Genomic DNA, 20,999 nt, shown 5'->3' with positions numbered 1-20,999 from the left:
TAATGCTTTCAAGTTAGAATCTAAAACGATCTGTTTCCTTGGCCTTGGGGATATCTGTGACAATAAGCGATAATTGCAGGTGTGTTTTTGGACCTCTTCTAGCATAACACACCTCAATTTTTAGTTGAATTGTGGGTAATGTAGGCAACTTAACTTTCCATTGTGAGACCAACAATGTGATAGGAGTGAAATGCTAAATCAAGGGAGTACTCTTAAGATATAATTCCCGTTTGTTTCCCCATAAGTAGCTTCAGCTTGTTCCTCATTATACTTTTCTTTGTCTATGTAGGCTTAATTCTTTAATATTATATATTGATAGGACTATATATATCTGTTGTGCATTCTTTTAGACGCTGTTCCCCAAAATTCAATATGACATTTTTGCTATTTTTGGAAACATTGAGATCTCCACTACTGTGTGTCCAATGACTAACCTATGCATGAGACTAAATATCATTCATCTTCAACTGCTTGTCCTTATCGGGGTCGCGGGAGCCGATCCCAGTTGACATCGGGCGAGAGGCGGTGTACACCCTGGACAGGATGCCAGTCTATCACAGGGCACATAGAGACAAACAGAGACAGACAACCATTCACACTCACTTACGGGCAATTTAGAGCAATCAATTAACCTAACACCTGCATGTCTTTGGACTGTGGGAGGAAGTCGGAGAACCCGGAGAGGTTCCACGCAGACACAGGGAGATCATGCAAACTCCACACAGAAGGGCCAGGAGCCAGGAACCCTCTTGCTGTGAGGCGACAGTGCTAGACCACCGTGCCGCCCCTGAGACTAAGGTCGCACTCACACTGTCCATCCGTATCGTGCCCAAACAGGTTTAACAGGTAAAGTTGAGTTAATTTGACCAGTGTGAGTGCAACCGTGTCCCGCCTAGCTGCGGCCCGCTTGCCGGCCAAGGACCGTTTGGGAGAGGTGGGCTTTTATAAACCATGCGCGGACATTTAAAACAATGCCGGCGAAAGGTTCACGTTGGTGTGATGCGGAGGTGGAGTGTTTACTGCAGATTTGGTCAGATGAAAATATTCAAAAACAGTCGGACAAGACGCACAAAAACTCTGAGGTCTATGGAAAGATTTGTAAACAAAGCGACGGATCGCGATGACGTCATCAATGCGTGTGACATGTTACAGCGTGATGACGTATAGGCAGCAAGAAGCATTCGCCGAGGCCAAGGTAGTGTGAGTACAAACGGGCCTGGCCAGCGGGGGGGGGGGGGGGGGGGGGGGGCAAGTACCCTAAAGCCCGGGGCACGGTATGACGGACAGTGTGAGTGCGCTCCAAATATCTGATTCAGAATAATATACAGAAGTGGTTTAGATTAAGTGCTCATTTATACTGGAGGGAAAATGTGCGGGTTGTTTGAAAATGTTGAAAAATACAGCAACACACACACACACACACACACACACACACACACACACACACACACACACACACACACACACAGCTGATTGACGTATTGTTTGTGTTGTGATTTATATGTAGTTATTAGCTGTTGATCCGTGTAAGTACAATAATGATGTTATGTGTCTTGCAGAGATAATGCAGTCAGACAGACCCAACCTGAGGCGGACACAGAGCGAGGAGACTCCCAGTGCAACTGGATCTCATAGCAGGTCAGGGCACATGCTTACAGTCTCTATGCATGGTTTGAAATTCAAATACAGTCCTCTTGATGTTGTAATATGAGAGGCGAGGCACTAACTAATAAATGAAGATGAGTTTGATGTTTGAATATATTTAATATTTTTTGTATACCCTCATATTGTTCACATTCATCTGGGTGAACATTATCACGGTTACTTTTCATTTTCCAAGCTCCGTTATCAAGAGTGCAGACTAAAAGGACAACAATATAGACAAATAAACAAAACATCCCCAAATTACAGCTAAAAAGTACACTACAATATGTTTTACTTTAGAGGAAGTCTGAATTTATATTTGCCTTTCATGAAAATGTGTCCTTATCTTAATTGAAATTACTTGGTATATGTTTTAAATAGTAGTCGAAATAGTAGTTGAAAAAATTATTTAGCAAACACCAAGAATTCTTCAGGGAATAAGAGTGAATAAGAGTGTTTTAAAAGATGGGGGAAAAGTGGAGGGCGAAGTTTACACATGTTTCACTGGTACTGTGTAAAATCTGCAGATGGCCAGATCCTACAAATCCTGTAAAGAAGTGGCAGTAAACTGCAAATACTGTAGAGACTCTTTTAAAGTGTCTTTTTTAAGGTTTCTATTAGTTACTAAAACCGAATTTCATTTGAGCAGGTTGTTGTCTGCAACAGCCTCACAGCAGACTGAGGTTTTTGAATCATAACATAATAACATAAGTTATGTAGGAGGAGGCAGGGGTGACATGGAACTTCGGCCTTAGGTTTGTGGCTTTTGTCTTAAACCATTGAAGTGCTGAAAACCAGATTTTTAAGCATCTAAATCAAGCCATGTTCACTACACTGCTGGTTTCAAATCTCTGCAGATGTTGTGCTATAATGATATTCGAATAATAGCACAATAATAAACTTGCATAACCTCTTTCTAAAATACTGTTTGCAATGTGCTTATGTGCAAAACATAAAACATAGGCATAATTGTAATCAAAATAAATGAAAGAAAAGAAAAGGATGGAGTGAAGGGAGCCTCTGCCATTGTGGTCGTCTGAAGCTCTCATGCAGAGGGCCAGCGTGTTATTCTCCCCTAAATGTGGTTTCAGACGCTGCTCTCACCGGCTAGAATGGTAGTGGGATAATGAATAGTGGAGCAGACGGAATTTATTTCAAAGCTTTGTGGCGAGTGTGCATGGGGTCGGATGGTATTTCCCTCTAAACATTGTAGGGGGGCGTTAAACACAGTTCAGCCAAAAGTCCAAACCGCCGTCATGGAGAAACAGTCAACCTCTCTATCCAGTTGTGTACGAAGTGAGGAAGAGGAGAGGTGATTTGTCGTTCTCCCATGACGAGGAGCTCAGTACCCGCACAAAAACACATTCATAAGGATATACACACACACACAAACACACACACACACATACACATACGTAGTGTCAATGTCAAACGGTTGCTTCCTTCCTCTGCTGCTGTTGCTCCTTATTGTGGCCAATAAACAGAGCGCTGCCCTCAATCCTGTTTGCTGTTGATGGCTGTCCAAGCTCGGCCTCAGCATTCCTTGGTCCTGGGGAGAGAAAGCCAGCGTGTTTTTCTTTGTATAAAAGCTATTGTCGGAAAAGCAAAGTTATATTTAGTGTTAGGAAAATATGAGAAGAACAAAAGTAGCCCACACCAACACCTCTGTGTGTGTTTTGCGTGTGTGCTGGTTTTGTCCATGTACCCGCTCGTACATGCGCCAGGTCTATTCCCCTGAGTCAGGAACAACAATGGGGTTTAATCATGAGTTGTCAAAACAAAGCTGTGAGGTGATCCACGGGAGGAGCAGATGAAAGATGGGCAAAGAACAAGTAAAAAAATAACCGTCACACATGGTTTTTCCATACAGAAAGTGAAAATGTTGACGTTTCTTTGTCATCTCTCTCCTCGCACCTCCCTCCCTCCCTCCCTCCCTCCTTCCTTTCCTCATCGTCTTCTTTTCTTTCACTTTTTTCCCCTTGTCTGCCACACATGTCCTTCTGTCTCTGTCTCTGTGTTTCTCTTTCTGTTCACAGGAGTAACAGGCACTCAGTGGGGGGTTCACAGGGCGGCTCCCCAGGGTGCTCCAGAGGGGTCTCTCTAACTAATGGGGAGCTGAGTGAGGAGCAGATCCCTGGGCCAGGCTCGTCTGGTCGCCGCCGGTCCTCCAAGAGTCACGTCAGCCCCGGAAGCAGCGCAGGTATAAGAAAAGCCTGCCTTATTATTGTGCTACACTGTTTACTTATACAGGATTTATAACTTTTTGTATGTACACTAACTACAATTTGACTCTGATCTGTTTGTTTGCTGTTTGACGTTAAATGGATAGACTCTGCTGCTAGTAATTAATGCAAATATTCAACATCTTTAAAGGGACACTAAAATACGTAAATGCTGCCCCGTAAAAAATGACAATAGCTTTTTAAATGATTGGTTTAGAAAAGCTGAATTCTCTGTTTATAGTACTCATTCAAACTTAGTAGAGTGTAGAGTCAAAATCCATCATCAGATGAGGTCATCTAGACCACAAATTAGATGTTAATGTAATTGATTATAAATGTTCTATTTTCTCTCGCTCTTTAACTGAACAGTCAGTGTCCGATAAAAATGAGATTATAATTACCTTTTCTTATTGAAACGAATGAGGAGAGTTAAATGGTCTGAGCAGAGATTCATTTGGGTCAGAACTCAAATAATTTGAGCATTTTGCTAAATGGGAACTGGATCCACGACTGAGCTGACACTTCATAGACAGTACCCACAAAAACTGCACAACATCTATTTTATCAGTGTTTAAACTGCATAATACCAGTCTAACGCTAATCCAGGTGACATTTTCAGCGAAGGTATGAATATTTTATGATTATTATTATTATTAGAATCATCGGTCATACCAAGAGATGATAAATAAATAGACTAGAAGATTGTGAGTGTAGAGCTCAGCAAACACTGACCAGGCCTCTTTAACAATTGGTTTGTTTATTGTTTGTCCTCTGGGTTTCTTTTTATAGCTTACTAGAATATAAAGTAACAATGTGCACTTACCAGCTCAGATGTCAGTAGCAGATAAATGCAGTATTATACTATTTATGTCTAAAAAATGAAGAAATCACAAGATCTGCTGATTCTTACGGCCAAACTTCATTGACTGCGTAGGCAGCCCAACACGGCTGTCGGGGGGATGCCCGCAGCACAGCGCTGTATCCAATTGAAGCAGCCAAGGAAGCCAGTATGCCAGTGCGAGTCAGTTCTAGTTGTACGTGTCTCGTCTATTTTTCTAACTCTGCACACAGCTTTGTGGCCCTCCAACAGGTAAAAACCACATAGAACCAAATAAAACAACAAGTACAATCAGTTTAAAAATGATTAAGAATACCGCATTGTACCAGAGGGCAATATGAGGCAGCACAGCTTCCAAAGCTGCAGAAACAACTGTATTAAAACTCATTGGCACACAGTGAAGCTGGCAGCAGCCACACACTACTGAGAGTCTGTGAAGCAGGTACACAACTCCCCGCCTATGTTTGGCTGTTAGATCCTGGTTTGGTATGAGCTCTCTCTCTCTAAAACTCTAACAAAAAGTAAGAATAAATTATTTCTAATTCCATCTTTCCCCTCTCTTCTGCTCTTTGTCTTCCCTCAGACAAAGTTGAGCTGACGTCTAACGGGCTGGAGAGCAGTCGCGGGGGCGTTGCCCGTCACACGCCTCCTCCACCCTCTCCGTCGGGCCGATCCCCAGCTGCAAGCAGCAGCAGCGGTAGCCCCTCTCCAGGTCAGGACGCCCTGGGTTCGGCAGCACCGGCGGAGCCCAGCACCAACACCACCTCCAGCACCGAGCAGGCCAGCAACAGCACCACAGAAGCCCCCACAGAGTCACTCCCGACTGGGTAAGAATCAGTGCATGCAGAGATTAAGTGCATTAGAACATCTCACAGTCTGAAAGAGACTTGACTATTGACAATGCGACTTGTTATAGCAGGAAAAGCACAAGTGGAGCTAAAAACATTGCTCTGTAATGTTACTCTGTACTCTGGTAGCTGTGTTCCATGTAAGTGTCTCAGTTCACCATACTGATGAGCCAGCATGCACGACAGGAGGCCCTTTATCGCAGCCATTCATGTCACTAATAAATACACCTGTGCTTTACCTGCCATGACAAGTCAAACTGAAAAAGGCTTGTTATCAGCTGAGTGAGCTCAGCGTCAGCTCTGCGTTTACCCTCTGTGTTACTAGTGATTGATTGAAACTCTATGTTGAATATGTCAATAAAAAAACAATAATGAAAAAAGGAAAATGGTTACAGACAAAAACAACCACACAAATTATTTAAGCAAAAAAAAAAATTTAAACATTTAATTAACATATTTGAAAAAAGGAGTGGGGAAAAAGTACAACTTATTTAATCCCACCCTTTCTCCATAATTAGTAATAGTAAATTATTTATAATAATTCTAATTTATAATATATTAATCACCACTAATCTTTACTTTATAACAAGATATAAATTAATTGGACCTACATCTACAATAGTCTTTTATATTATAATATAACTATAAAATGTAATGTAATATAACTTTCATAATATGTACAATATATGTTAATTAATATAATATACACTATAAAATACACAATATACTATTAAAAATGCAATTACAGTAGTGCAATACAATAGGCTACAGTATTAAATCATGTGTTATTTGTTAATTAGAGGAGAACTTCAGTAGAGTTGTTGCTCACCTCCCTGTCCTCCTCTCCTCTATCTCAGTTCAGCTCCAATAGATTTATATATTTGGTAAAATGGCTCTAAACAACTTATGTAAGTGAATAGAGGTATTTAGAGAGCTGCACGCGCTGGGTTCATGATATCAATGCCCCTCTCTGTCTTTGTTGGTCCCACACCTTTCCACACTGAACACTGAGTGTGAGACTGCTGTAATCTCAAAATTAGTGGTGTGTTGGAAAGAAGTTTTGTTGTTACATTCATTATATCTTTAAAAATAGGTGCTTCTCTTATTTTTGTCATGTGCGAATTATAGAAGCAAATGCAATACTCGTCTCTGTCTGTCTGTGTAGCTGGGAGCAGAGGGTGTTGCCTCATGGCAGAGTTTACTACGTCGACCACAACACCAAAACAACAACCTGGGAGAGACCACTGCCACCAGGGTATGCTTGTTACATTTTTATGTTTTCTCTCTTGATGCATTCACTGGTTGTTTGACACCCATTAGTGTCAGTCATGGTTAGACTAAACAATAGTCACACCTTCGAACTCTGATATTCTCAGACTTTAATTATGCCTCCGTGCCGCCAACTGAAGCTTAATAAAATATAGTATGATAAAACATAATAAAAGTATTATGTTTTCAGGTTGTCCCTATGTCTGTAATTATGTATTTTTTCTTATTATGACAACATTTCACACAAATGTCTAATAAGATAAAATGTTAAAGTGATAAAAATTTTCAGTGTGACATCATAATGTTTCGTTACTCAGGAACAGAAGGAGAAACATTTGGTAAGGTACTAAATTAGTGACCCTAATCTTGAGCTTCTGTGATGCAGGACTGATGGAAAATACACTTAATACTTTTATTAAATTCCTTCTTACGTCTTCCACATATGTCATGTAAGTCCGGACAGTTTGGATGTAAACTGCAACTTGACAAGGCGGTTATTCTAGGTTCACAATACCAAGTCTGTTGTTGTTAAAACACTAGGAAGTTAATGCAATTTTAAAATCGTCTTCAAAGTCGGTTGACTGCACACATTAATTGAGAGATCGAAAGTAGTCATTTCAGCAGCAGAAAAACTGAAGTCATGAATGGTTCTCTTGTCTGTAGAGGAGGACAAGTAAGATGGAGAACATGCACTTCACTAATTCATAAGAACTCATGTTCATTAGGTATACAGAAGGGAAAATATACATTATGTGCAGAAACAAATACAGCTGTACATACAATATGTACACTGTTATGGTCTGGTTCATTCAAATGCCAAACGTGGTTCTACATGTGCGATGATTAGGGGACTACTTGCTACTCTTGATACAATTGGTTTACACAGTTTACAGACGTATTTGTACTATTGATTTGTAACTGTCTGCAAACCATTTCTCTATTGAGTTTATGCTCAGACAGAGGGGAATGAATTGAAGTGGATGGTGCAACACAACTAATGAGCTATGAAATCCTGTGTCAAATGGTGTTTTTCCACCACATGGTACGGCTCGACCGTACTCACTCTTATTTTGGATTTCCATTAGCAGACGTTGGGGATAGTACCCTGTATCTAGTACTTTGTTCAGCAAGCTGAGCCGATACTAAGGTAGACTTAAGCTTGTGTTGTGAGACTCAACTCATGTCTGTGCAGGAGAGCCGAGAAAAAGACGTTTCAAAAGTGCTGGTTCTGCTGATGGGAAAACCCCAATTTTCTGACTTTCTGCTTTATAATAAAATATTTCAAATAACCAATCAATGGAGAGCTTTTATTGTGAAGAATTTTTGGGGAATGATGTGTTAATCCACCGTTTTACAGCTGCTCCGCAGGCTCGCCAGCTTGTGAATAGCAACAACAGCCGTTTATGCCGTGAGAACAGGAATGTCTGAAGTAATCTCCTATATATTGTGAATTCGGGCCCATTTTATGAAAAATAAAATAAAAGGTTGTTGTCTACCAGTTGTCCCCAGGGACCTCTGTGCTGTCGACACCACCACTGCCTTTGCCAGGCAAATACAAATCCGAATCGAGCCAGGTCGAGTCGAGCCAGGACGAGTCTATGGAAACATGGCAAAAATATCAACGTTAAACTCAATGTGAAAAAAACAGTGCAGATTACTCTGAACCCTGTGATTGTGGCGATTCCATTGACATGAACTGAATTTGCCTCCAAATGTAGCCACTCTAAATGCTGGTGTGACTGGTCCTTTACGTGTTCACATCATTGGACATGTGCAGATAAAGTAGAGAAATATATTTGGTCAGCTGCCAGACCAAGTCTTCTTGTTTGTTTGTGTTAAGTTGTCCTAAATCACTCATTTGTATTTTTATGTTTTTAGTGCTAAGTCATCACAATGAGACCACCGTTTTCTCCCTCTTTTTGTAGACAAGAACAGAGTACCCCTGCCAGAGTCCAGCCCTTTTATGACATTTTTACTTCCACACATTATTTATTGATTTTCACAGAGTGTGTGACTGAGTGACAGAGGGAAAAAGAGGCTGTTTTAGGGAAAGGTCACCCCTCCTTGCCCCAACCCCCCATCTAAGTTTTTCCATACAAGGAACAGGAGCGTGGGGGCCCAGAGAACAAAAGTCCTTTCTTAGAGCCACATGTACTTCCATCAACCACTGTGTTGGCTGCTGGCCGCCGTGAGCCTTCAGAGGATCAATTAGCAAGCTAATGGCGAGGTAGTGCTCCAGATGTACACACCAGGAACTGTTTAGAGCCTTGGGGGGCGGGGTGGGGAGAGTTAGGCAATCGAGGTTTGGAAGCTGAAATAATAAAAACCAAATGAAGCCAGACTGAGAAGAGCTTCTGAGTCACACTGCTCTCTATCAAATGTATTGTAGAGTTTGTAACTAGTGATGCGTCACAAGCACATCCACTCTGGTAGGTTGAAGGACGTCATTTTACAAAACACTTTCTTTTAGCAGTAGAAGGGCCTCTTAAATTCAAACTGATGCTGTTTACATAAAGCAGTACGTGTCAGCATCTCATGTCTGTCAAACACAAGGTTACAATTCCTTTTTGTGATTCGATTAAAAGTAGTATATAGATCATGTTAAACAATAAAAAATAGACTGTAAAGCAACAACTTGTGTTTATCCATCTTTAACAACAGAAAAACTACATCAAAACAACTATTTACAAATTCTCACACAACTTGTGCAGTATAATCCAGGTCGCATTTATCCAGGCATATGCTCAGTACTTCACAAACATGAGTTTTTGTTAAAACCTTACTATTAACAACATTTTTCTCATGAATTGAAGGCAACACTGTAAGTAATTGATATACAAATGGTCATTAAGAGGGTGGACTATTCCTTTAATCAAAGCTGTACGCAATACTTGGTCAATCAGGCCTGCAGGCGCTCTAGTGGTGGCAGTGTGTGTTAGTGTGGCTGTGCTACTATGCAACATTTTTTTTTCTGTTTGATACTCAGCCAGCTTAGGCTCAAACCACCATGTTCTGAGAGACTTTGTGTGTCCTGTACCAGACAACATACTGAGAATATTATTTTTTTCCAGAAACAGTGTATGTCTGATTAGGAGAGGGAGTAATAGTGATATGCCACCACAGACGAGAAGAAAGAAGCAGCAAAAAGAGTTTGCTACAGGTGTTGTCAAAGACAGTTTGCAGGATCTGGAATACCAAACGGACAATAATCAGATTGGACAGTAAAACATACTGCAAAATATAAAGCTAATAAGCAAAATCAATCATTACCTGTGTTATTGTGAAGTACTTTGATTTGAACAGAATTTTACTGATGGTTAATAAAGGGCTGAATGTTTCGTATCAGAAATGTACACATTTTACCAGAAACTTAAATTGACAATTATTATAAACAAAGAAAACGTATTATAAATTTCATATTATAATTACCATGGTAATGGAAAATACTTCAGTCAGATGTTAGGGTTCTTTATATAGTTTCAGTCGCAAGTGATCTGAAAGCATTATTGATACTAATTAATTATATATGCAGTAATAAACAAGCAGTTGGACTCTTTGTAAGTAGTCATACATGATGATATTCTGCAAGGTGTCCTTGAATAGTAAAATAAGGAACTCCGCTGATGCTGCTCCACTTTGCATTGTTATTCATCTCCTCTAAGACAACAAACAAAATATAGCAGAAGTATTTAGAGGCCAACTATATAAAAGGCACAGTATTTTAAATAGCATTTAAAGAGATATTCTGTAAGATTTTCATCGATTTAATTGTCTTTTAGGTTTTCTATCAAACAGTGAGTTAAAACAATGGTGATTGATCATATGAACCACTATTGAAAGCACTTCTGCTTGACTTTTTACGGAGCATTTCAATAACTGTGTCTGTGGCGACATTCCCTCCTCAAATGCAACCACACACCGCCATGTTAGTGACGCTGTTGACAGCGGTTGGTCTTTCAGTGGAGCTTGTCACTGTTGGTTATGCTGCATTCACTTGTAATCGGAAATTAGGAACTTCCAACTTCTGAGTCAGACTTGTAGTAAGGGCAGAAGTGTAATAGGAACGTGTGTATGGATTTAAGAGGGTAGCATATAGGGGACAGACCAGAAGTAGAGAAGTGAATGTGTTTTAATAAAGTTCACAAAGGCGACCATGAATGCGACAAGATGGAGGCTCTGAAAGAACAGGCTCGCCTGCAATGACATCTTACTGACAAAGAGGCCGCTAGAAACAAGGTATCTCAAACTTACGGATTATAACTTTAAGTGGCAGTCTAACTCAAAGCTGCTCCAGACAAACAGTATATGGGACTTTGCTTTGGACCTGCATTTATAGCTTCTGTTTAGAGCGATCCTCTGCCAAAGTACAACTTCTACTTTAAATCTTAAAAAACTACATGTGTGTTCTTTCAGCAGTGAAATATCAGTGTTGTGAGTAGTAAACTCAAGTGTTACAGCAGATACTTATTGCCAATTGCTCACTTTAATTTAGTCAACACATTTCAAACTTTACCCCAATAGAAATTGGGATGATTGCTGTCAGCCAACATGGCGATAAATAATGTGTTGAAGAAGAAAATTATGTTCGGTATAATCTTAACCCGGACAGTTGATGGTGAGGAGACTGTACACTTCTAGTTCCAAGAAATACATGGAGGAGACGGTTCAGGACATTACTGGTTCAAAGAGTTAAAGTCAGATAGCGGAACTAGGCAGAGTCTCTCAGACAGACCAATGTGGGCTCTGTGATTTTCCCTGGCTCCAGTAAATCACTAGCTAGTGCTAATATCAGAGAGGGAACAGTATTTTCCTTGCCTTTAAAAGGAAGCTCGGAGGCATAGTGGTCAGAGAGACAATCCCTCAACCAAATAACTCCCTGTGTTTGCAATCATCCACACTGCTGGAGTGTCCTTGAGCAAGATATTGGAACCTGTTGAGCCTGACTTGTGTTGGGACCGCAAGAGAAAATAAATTTTTCCATTCAGTAGACAATTTATTCACATCCCCACATCAGCCAATCTAGTTAACTGTTGTTTCTAAACTGAAATGTTCAGGGTGATAATGTAGAGCATGTGAGTGCAGAGATACTGTTGCTAAGAATGTCAGGAGCACTATGCGGAAAAAGGCCAGAGATGGGGACTTGGACTTAAGTCACACTCAGACTGTACTGTCAACTCAAGATTTCAAACTTGTAAACAATTTTATTTAATTATTGTATTTTTCTTTCGCATTAACATAAAGCAAATGTTTGATGAGCTGAATGCCATTCCCTCCCTTAACCCTACACATCTGGTCTTTCATTGTGAGTTTTTCATATTGCATTGCAATGGCCTGTTTGAACTGATCATATACTTGTACAGCTATGGCAGGATGAATTAAAATGTTTATGTGAACTTCCTTTGGCAACATGCAATACCTCCACTGCAATTGTCTCCCAAGCAGCTGCAATTCTCATGTAAGACAATGTCCCCTGTCACACTGCAAGACAAGTTCCCTGAAGCTAAGAATATTGAAACAATGAAATTGCCAGCCCAGTGTCCAGATCTAAACCTTGGTGACAAAGTAATGTGTAAGAAACACTACAGTTAGTGAACTGTGGAAGAGACCGAGTCAGAATGGACCAAGATCAAACCAGAGCAGTGTGAGAAACTAGTGATGTCCTGTGGGCGCAGATGTGCTGAAGTCATTCAAAGCTGTGGCCTCTACACTTCCTGTTCATTTTTAATCCTAAAGCCTGAAGAAAACATTGTTTAAATCTTCTCTTCTGACACAGTGGTTACTGTTCTCTAATTTTGCTCACTGTTTTTTTTTTCACAACATAAAGTTTGGTGCCTAAAGTGCCTTGGTTATTTAAAAAACATGTTATTACAGCAGTGGTACAGCCACATCAGCTATTCTATAAAATTCTGAACAATAAAAAATAAGAGTATTAATAATTTGATCTCTAATTTTGATCTCCAGTATTTACTGTATAATGTAAACATACAGTTATCAAGAACACGAGCATTGCTATGGCTTATCAAAGTGTTACTCCATGGAGACTGAAGTTATCCTTCTCAATTATGACCAGTAAAAGATTTGTTAGTTATTGTTTTTGGTGCGTCTTATTTTATGACCTTCTGTTACATGCTGAGTGTACCATACTGATTGGCATTAACATTATTGTGTCAGAAGAATCACTTTTAAGAGTTGTTTTTAAAGATGTTTGAGTCAGTTGACTTAATTTGGCTAATATTGGTCAGGTCTTGATGCCACTCAAAGTCATCTTCAAGATTTCACTTCTGTTTGGTTTAGAGACACCTGTGGATACTGGAGGTAGCAGCAAATAAGTCTGGGAATATCCAATGTTAGATTTTCCTCATTGTCAACTAATAGTCTGAATAGACCTAAACCAACAATCAATTGATTCTATCAGCAAACCGTTTAAATCACATCAATGAGCCATGCTGTTGCACTGGCTGACATTTTCCTTCATTAGCATGAACACAATTACTGTAGTTTGTTTTGACTCACTAAAGCACCAAATGTGGATTAATCCGCTGCTTAAAATAGGCCCAACAAATGCACTATTTCCTCCTGTTTGAGTAACTAATCTAACTATTCTTTCAAAACATTACATTTTATTTTTGTGACTTGTTTTTCTTTTTCTAGCATAGCCGGAACTGAAATGCTAGGAGGATTCATCAGATGTTTTTATATAGAAAATGCGTCACATTTGCGGCTGCAATTTTACGTCCTGTCTATGTGCAACCCAGCCGTGATATTCCTCCTTTCCCAAAAGACTGCTTTCTGGGACAGGCGTAAACATGTGCTGCGATGTGAAGCAAAAAGTTGGGCGTACAGTGACGCACAATTTATGCCTCGGAAGAAGTGAGCCCCGTGATCTGATAATTCACGTCTTTCTCTGTCGTAATGATCAGCATCTCACGGACTTCACCGGCTTCCCAGTTGCTCATTACAACGGTCGATATTTTGCTGTGTCTCGTTTCTGTGATCAGCTGTTTCCTGATTTTAAAACTCCGGGCTGTGGGTCGCACGACACTTCACGTCATTGACACCAAAATCAGGCCAGCAACATACATCGGTTTGTCTGAATTTGTGGACCATGCTGCAAAAAAGGCAGCCAATTTACCCTCTTACTGTCCGGTGTAAAAACGCCTATTGTGTCAAAATGTTTTCATAAAGAAGACACAAGGCTGTAATGCCAATGTCGAGCCATGCCATAAGCACCCGCTATCTGACCTCACGCTACAGTAAAAGCACAACATTGGTTTTCCACACAAACTTGCTCATATCTGGTATATGGTAATTTAAGTGTACAACAGTACTGCTAACCTCTGTGACTAATACTCTGTGTCGTCTGTGGCTGCTTCACTATAAAATGTACCCTGTGGTTCGACAGTTGAAACTTTTTAATGTGAAGCAGGAGGAAATGTTGGGCCTGCGTTATCAAGATGTGGCGAAAGAAGAGTAATCAGTAACAGGGGGGCTTAAGGAACAGCAGAGTACTTGCCTGCATCGTTTCCTGTGAATCCCTTGTTTGTTGGGTACACAGTTTAATCCTTTGAATCTAGCATCTGTCATCTCTCTAATGTCAACTTGGTAACAAACATAAAATTCAACTAATTTGGATGCTGTGATGAAAGTCTTATGGATTATAACTTTTGATAAACGTGTAGGCATCCAGGAAAAAGTTGACTGTCAACGCTCCATAAAACCCGCCTCACATACAGTGGTAAATCTTTCATGCTGCTCTCCTCCTGCACACTCAATACACAGTGAATGTGTGTGTGAGAGTTAACATTAATGGCTTCGGTGCTACAAAAGTGACTCTATTTAGAGGATTGAACCACTGGGAGAACCCAGGAAACGAAAACTCTGTGGCTTTACAGTCATTCGGATTACACTGTACGTGTGTGAAGGAGAGAGTAGAACTGTGTGTGTCTGTTAGCACTTCTGTGTATTGCTCACATTTCCACCAGTCATAAAACATCCTGTTTTGTGTATTTAATACAATATTGCGGCGCTTTGACGACTGTGTTTTAAACAATTAAAGGGAATGTAGAATATTTAAGGTTTTGACTGATTAAAGTTCACTGTAGAGCAGTGAAGCAAAATTAAATTTGCATCCGTTGCAGTAGCCAGTGCTTTTTTATCCTGACCGCAATGGAAACCTGACTGTTGCACCACTTAAATACACTGAACAAACCAGAGAGGAAGAACGTCACAGAGATGCTGTCCCATGGCTATGAAAGGTCTAAAAAAGCGTCATGGAGTTTTAACATCGGGGCTACAGAGGAAGCTCTGTCATGGTCTACATTTATTCTTTTCTGTGCGAGTGTGTGTGTGTGCACGCACATTTCTCAAGCCTGTTGGTGTGTTTTTGTTAGCATACGGAAGTTGGATGCTGTTTTCTCTTCCAAATTCTGTAGCGCTGAAGTCAGAGATATGAGAATAGCAGCAGAACAGCAGTCAGTCCCGCTGAGCCCAGGGAACTGATCTATGGGCGGAGCCATGTTTGTGTGTGTGGGTCATGTGCAACCATGTGTAACCTTTGTGTGTGTGTTTCTGTGGACCTTCTGTATCTCAGTCCATGTCCAGACCCCCCATCTCAGGGGAAGAACAGGGTATACACAGACATCTGAGTAATGCCACTGGCAGCCACTGACCAAACACACACACACCACAGCACATGGTTATTGTCACTCAGAAACCTGGCGTCTTCCATTGTTTTCCCTCATCACTGTAATTGAGGGCTGGCATTGTCTTTAAAGTGGATAAACTGTTTGATGACGCCTGAGCTGAGCCGAGCCAGCGATAAAAAGTTGCGTGAGAATCCACCGGCATTATTTTGTCCCTGGAAGGTTGATTTTCTGGAGCTATTGAACAAGTTTACAAGTTTAGAACTGATCATGTGCAAGTGTGGTCATTTTTGTTTTACATGGACAGGTCCTCAGAAAGTATGAACAATTATAAACTTTAATTTAAAGCCAAAATTATTTTAAAAATGTGTTGTTTTATTCGTCTAACCTCAGTCATCTATAACTTTAATGAAGGATGTCTAACCATCTTAGCGACGGAATCTGTCCTTTCCTTCTACTCCTCTTGTTTTCCTGCTTCTTTACGTCCTTACTCTTTTATCCCCTCTTCCCTCCCTTTTCTTTCCTCTTTTTCTCTTCCCCCCTCCCACTCTGCCCCCTCCCCTTACTGTTTTCCTTACTTTTCTTGCATTTGTTTTTTTTTTCCTCATCTCTCTAAATCGGTGCTGTTACTATCAGCAGTGCAGCTTTTGATACAACCACCCACTCATGAAGTGCTTAATAAAGATGTTGTTGCAAGCCACTTCCCCTCTCATCCTCTCTCTCTTTCCCTCCCCTTTCCCACCAGCTGGGAGAAGCGTGTGGACCAGCGGGGAAGGTTCTACTATGTGGACCACAACACCAGAACCACCACATGGCAGAGGCCCACAGCTGAGTCTGTGCGCAACTACCAGCAGTGGCAGAGCCAGCGCAGCCAGCTGCAGGGCGCCATGCACCAATTCAGCCAGCGCTTCCTCTACCAGGTACTACGGGCCTTCACTGGCCAAGTTTACGTGCACACAGTATGCTAGTACACTGGAGGTATCAACACCTCACTCAGGCTAAGGTTCACAAAGGATTAATGCTTTAATTTGGAATATGTTTGTCCCCCAGGAACTGCAATATGCACCCTCATCAACTGATCAACCACAACATGTGCTCATTAACCCAAGTGCACGTTGGACAGCTTTACTATAACTCATAACATGTTTACCAGAAAGCTTAAATGAATGTCTGATTTATTAGATTTAGCCAACAGCCTGTGATGTATTACACGGAGGTCAGAAATTTCTGTGCCGATTTCACAAAAACCACGATCACCAGAAGGTCACAACTAGGCAGAATCTTCCTCGCTCACTGATGAGTAATACCACATGTAGACATACTTGCACGGTTTGAAAGAAAGAACCCATTGTTGTATTTCTTCAGATCACAATCCCATAATCTTAAGTGTTGCTCTTGAGTCATTTACCTTGTTCTTGTTATTACATCACTGGTCTGTTTGAATTTGTGTTTGGTAAAAGTACAACTACAATGTGTAGAAGTAGTCTTTCAAGTAGTTCTGATGATAGCAGCATTCATTGCTGTGTTTACAGTTCATTGCTCAGGTCTTTTCAGATGATATCGGTGAGGGCGCTGGTCAAAAACTGCAGGCTACTTAGCTGCTAAATGCTCCATTATGTTCACCAGCTAACTGCTAACTTTGCCTCTCTGTCCTTTTGGCCCTGGAAACATAATGTACAGTGGGTTTATTGAAGTTTTTTTGCTGGAAAAAAAAGCTGCTGCTGATGAAAAAAAAGGTTGATGAGAGCAGTAAGGCCGATCCAATGAACTCTCAACCCGTAAAAAAACAAAAACCATGAGCTTAAAGTTTTTTTTCTCTCATCGCAACACCTTTTACATTACGCATGGTCACTTGATCCATAATTTTTGTACAAAATATTGATTGGTGCAACAGATGTGTCATGCAGTGTATGGTGGGTGAGTCTGTGCTTTCTAGAGGTAACATTAGCTCTCTGATGTTGATGGCATCAGAACACATTGATGCTGGCAATACAGCTAGAGTTTGACTGAGATATGTCAGCTGATGTCTCCAGTAGCCTTTCATTTGCACAGTTCATTGGTAATCTGGGCGATCTGTTTTTCTTTATCTTTTCCTTGTTAAGGATTCATTGATGTGCTTTACGCATTCACATGTCAATCACTTATTTTGACTACTTTTTTCCTTAATTTTGTGTAAATGTCTGATAGCGCCACTCGTCTAACACACACAATAGACCAGAGAAGTAAAAGATTAAATGATTTGGAAAAGAATTCCTTAGAGGTAAATTGATAGCTTTTATATATTCAAGATGCCTATAAATTGTACATTTTCCAGTTTAGTCACTTCTTACGTGGTTCTTGGAGGGAAACCCTGCGGTGTCACACATGACTGCTGAGATTAAAGTTGGCCTAGAGTTTGCCTGCTTCAGCTCACATTGGGGGAGCTTTAAAGCAGTGAAATGCTTATGATGAAAATGTCACATCATGGATCTTTAAGATTTTCACATCAACCTGACAATGCACCTGAGTACCAGACACGATCTTTACATGTTTTGAGTAAAATCAGCGCTGTCCGCAACACCTTGCGGCTTACTTGTTGGCTAACCGTCCCAAGACGTCAGCTACAGGGGGGATTAAAGGTGTTATTTGAGATTTGTGAATAGTATTTTTCCAGTGGAGTCGGTGGAGGTGCGGCTGTGTGTCTCACGGTAGTCGTCCTCTCAGTGAAGCAGCCAAGGTCAGACTGCACCCAGACAGTAAAGACTTATGGGACTAAAACAACAGAGCTTTCTCAATGGACCATTAGTAAAACCAGCCTTAAAACTCTTATAGGCTTCTATAAAAAAACAAAACACCCCACCCTGCACTCTGTGCATGTGTGTTTGTGTGTATTCTAGAGTTTACATTTTCATTAGTTTGTGCATCCATTTGTGTATATCTAGTTTCTATGTATGTATTTATCTCACTTTGGCTCTTTGTGTTTCCTTGTGTTTCTGAGTGTTTTGTTCTCTTGTTGTTTTTCTTCTTTAAAATAACCTTTTTTACACCATCCATCCTTCTTCCATCATCAATTTATCCTTTATTCACACACACACTCATTCATCTAGTCCCTCCCTTTCCCCCTTTTTTGTTCCATTTTTCCCAATGATTCATGATTTCACACCAAAAGATTCTTCCTTTTTTACACTCTCACCCTATCGTCATACATTGTCTCTGTCTGCCTGTGGCTACTGTGGGCAGTGTTTCAGTTTGGAAGAAAGGTTCAAAATTGTTTGTTACTCAATTTAAAACTGATTATTCTGGCTCATTTTTTGGTGTCCTCACACAGCATCACACTATTGAAGTAACAATCGTCAAACTTTGACCACCACCTCATCAACCCTCTGAGCAATTAAACGCACAAGCAGCGGAGAAACAGAACTACTTTGTGAAAATCCAACACAAATGTGAGCAGGTGTTATAGCTGGTAACTCTGACTGATTTATTGTCTTCTGGCATTTCAGTAGCTTTTGGCAGGTTATTAATTTGGAATCTGGTAACAGTATTGCTCTGTTTACATCAATGTTATATTGCTGTAACTGAAGTAGGCTTGTGTTAATGCTTCTATTTAGGAGGGAAAGTACTGCTCACCTCATGTAAGACCAGAGACCGCGTGAATATGAATGCATCAGTAAGAGTAACCTGTCCATTCTGTGGTGTACCAAACAAAATGTGTAGATGGCACCAAATCTCAAAAGTAAAGAAAGCTGACATTAAATGCTTTGTCGGATTCTTATGGGCAATACACATGCTGCGTCATTTAGCGCCTGAAAAATATGCGGACACGAGGGCATCGCTACCGCATGTTTTAAGAACAATGGATTTGAGGATGTAAAAAAAGGTAGCGTTCATGGGCCTTAGTCGTGTTTTCTTTTTCTTTGTTCAAATTATGTTTACTACATAGTTTCACTCATTTTAAACAGTCTTTCAGTTTCTAGTTCCGTTGCTTGCGTCCATTAGACTATAATGTGTTGATGCTGCTTTTTTCCACTGTTCTCTGACTGTGTTAGGGAGGATTTCATGGATCACAATTTTGGCACCCCTTAGGAAGATACTAAATGCGAGGTCTGGGTATGTTCAGGGGGCTCAGCAGTGTCAGGATGAATTCAGGTTTTCATGTTCCCAAAGGTGACTATGCTCACTGGGACAGAAACATTCATGTACGGTGTGGGCTGGAAAGTCTCTTTCTCCTTCCCTCCTCTCCCTCAGTGTGCGCGTGCGCGTGCGTGTGCGTGTGTGTTTGAGCAAAGCCAATGGGCAGGTCTGCCCTCCATGTTGATAGTACACTGCTCTGTCTTGGAATGCCCACACTGCTGATAGCAGCTACTATTTATGGCCCCAGTGTGTGTGAACAAGGGAACACACACAAAACAGCTCATAGTTTAACTGTGAACACATCCACATGTTCTACTGCCCGACTGACACGCCCTGTGTGTGGACGCTCAATAAAACATTATTACTCAAAAATAATTGGATAATTCGTCGCCTTCCCATGCTGTTATAAATAAGGACAGGTGTGTGTGTATGTGTGTGTTCACAGGGCTGTAATGTCGAGGTGAGGTGCCACATTTCTGTTCTGTGGCACATGACAACCGAAGAGGGTCAAGGGGCGGGTCGTCCTCTTAAATGGACCAAGGCGCTGTAATGAGTGTCTGCATGTACACACACACACACACACACACACACACACACACACACGCATACACACACACTGTGTAAAGTTGTGTCTGTGCAAACTTGTAAAGACAAGCACCACAGTGTGTATACATTGAGTGTTTTCATGCATTAGTTACTTGCAGGGGTGTGCGTGCGTGCGTGCGTGCGTGCGTGCGTGTGTGTGTGTGGTAATTGCAGCTCGTTAGGATTCCCAGAGAGAGCAGCCTTGCAGTCATTAACTCCTGTTTCCGGCCTTCCCCTCTCTAACTCCTTTTTTTTCACCTTCACCAGTCTTTCTTTCCTTGACCTCAATTCTTTTCTTTACACCCCCCTCCCTTCTGTCGCCTCTCCAAAATCTCCATTTTGCTTCTCAAAATCCCATTTTGCTGCATCACACGCAAATGTCTTAATTTTTATCTTAGCTCATTTCGATAACCTTTTTTTCCTTTTTTACCACTCTTCACCCTCTGGCCTCAAATCAGTCTTTCGCTCCCTCCTCTCTCCTTTCCTCAATTGCCTCCCCTCCTCCTCCGTCCGCTCTCCCTCTCTGACTTTCTGTCCATTCTCGCTGGAACAAGGACCCTTAACAGCGGCACCTGAATCGGCCCTGTGTTTTATCACTTGCTCCGCTGAACAGAATACTTACACACGGCTGAATGTCACGTTCACTGATGTTTACACACAAACCCGTCAGTGCTCATGTTTCCATAAAGCGCGTTTGTAAGTGGTTTATACTACGAACAGACAATGAACAGAAGTTATTTAAACTGCAGCGGTGCTGGATTTATTAACACTATATTGTGAATAAAATAAAGAAATGTCCTTGATCCTACCAGTATGATTTAATGTTATTTAGTTTTAT

The 20,999-nt window shown here is 40.9% G+C and overlaps 1 protein-coding gene across 4 annotated transcripts in view; it reads left to right on the top strand.

The window, feature by feature from the left end:
* Positions 1–20,999, top strand: part of wwp2 (WW domain containing E3 ubiquitin protein ligase 2) — a 54,919-nt gene that overhangs the window by 14,786 nt on the left and 19,134 nt on the right. For all 4 annotated transcript variants that reach the window (XM_083917169.1, XM_083917170.1, XM_083917167.1 and 1 more), the window contains exons 6-10: positions 1,560–1,638; positions 3,681–3,844; positions 5,288–5,531; positions 6,718–6,807; positions 16,209–16,383. In XM_083917169.1, the coding sequence (XP_083773295.1) occupies positions 1,560–1,638; positions 3,681–3,844; positions 5,288–5,531; positions 6,718–6,807; positions 16,209–16,383 (752 nt within the window). The remainder of the gene's footprint in view (positions 1–1,559; positions 1,639–3,680; positions 3,845–5,287; positions 5,532–6,717; positions 6,808–16,208; positions 16,384–20,999) is intronic.

Source organism: Echiichthys vipera, assembly GCF_963691815.1.
Source record: "Echiichthys vipera genome assembly, chromosome: 7".
NCBI classification, from domain to species: Eukaryota; Metazoa; Chordata; class Actinopteri; order Perciformes; family Trachinidae; genus Echiichthys; species Echiichthys vipera.
Note: the sequence above shows the minus strand (reverse complement) of the source record. Positions and strands in the feature narration are given on the sequence as shown.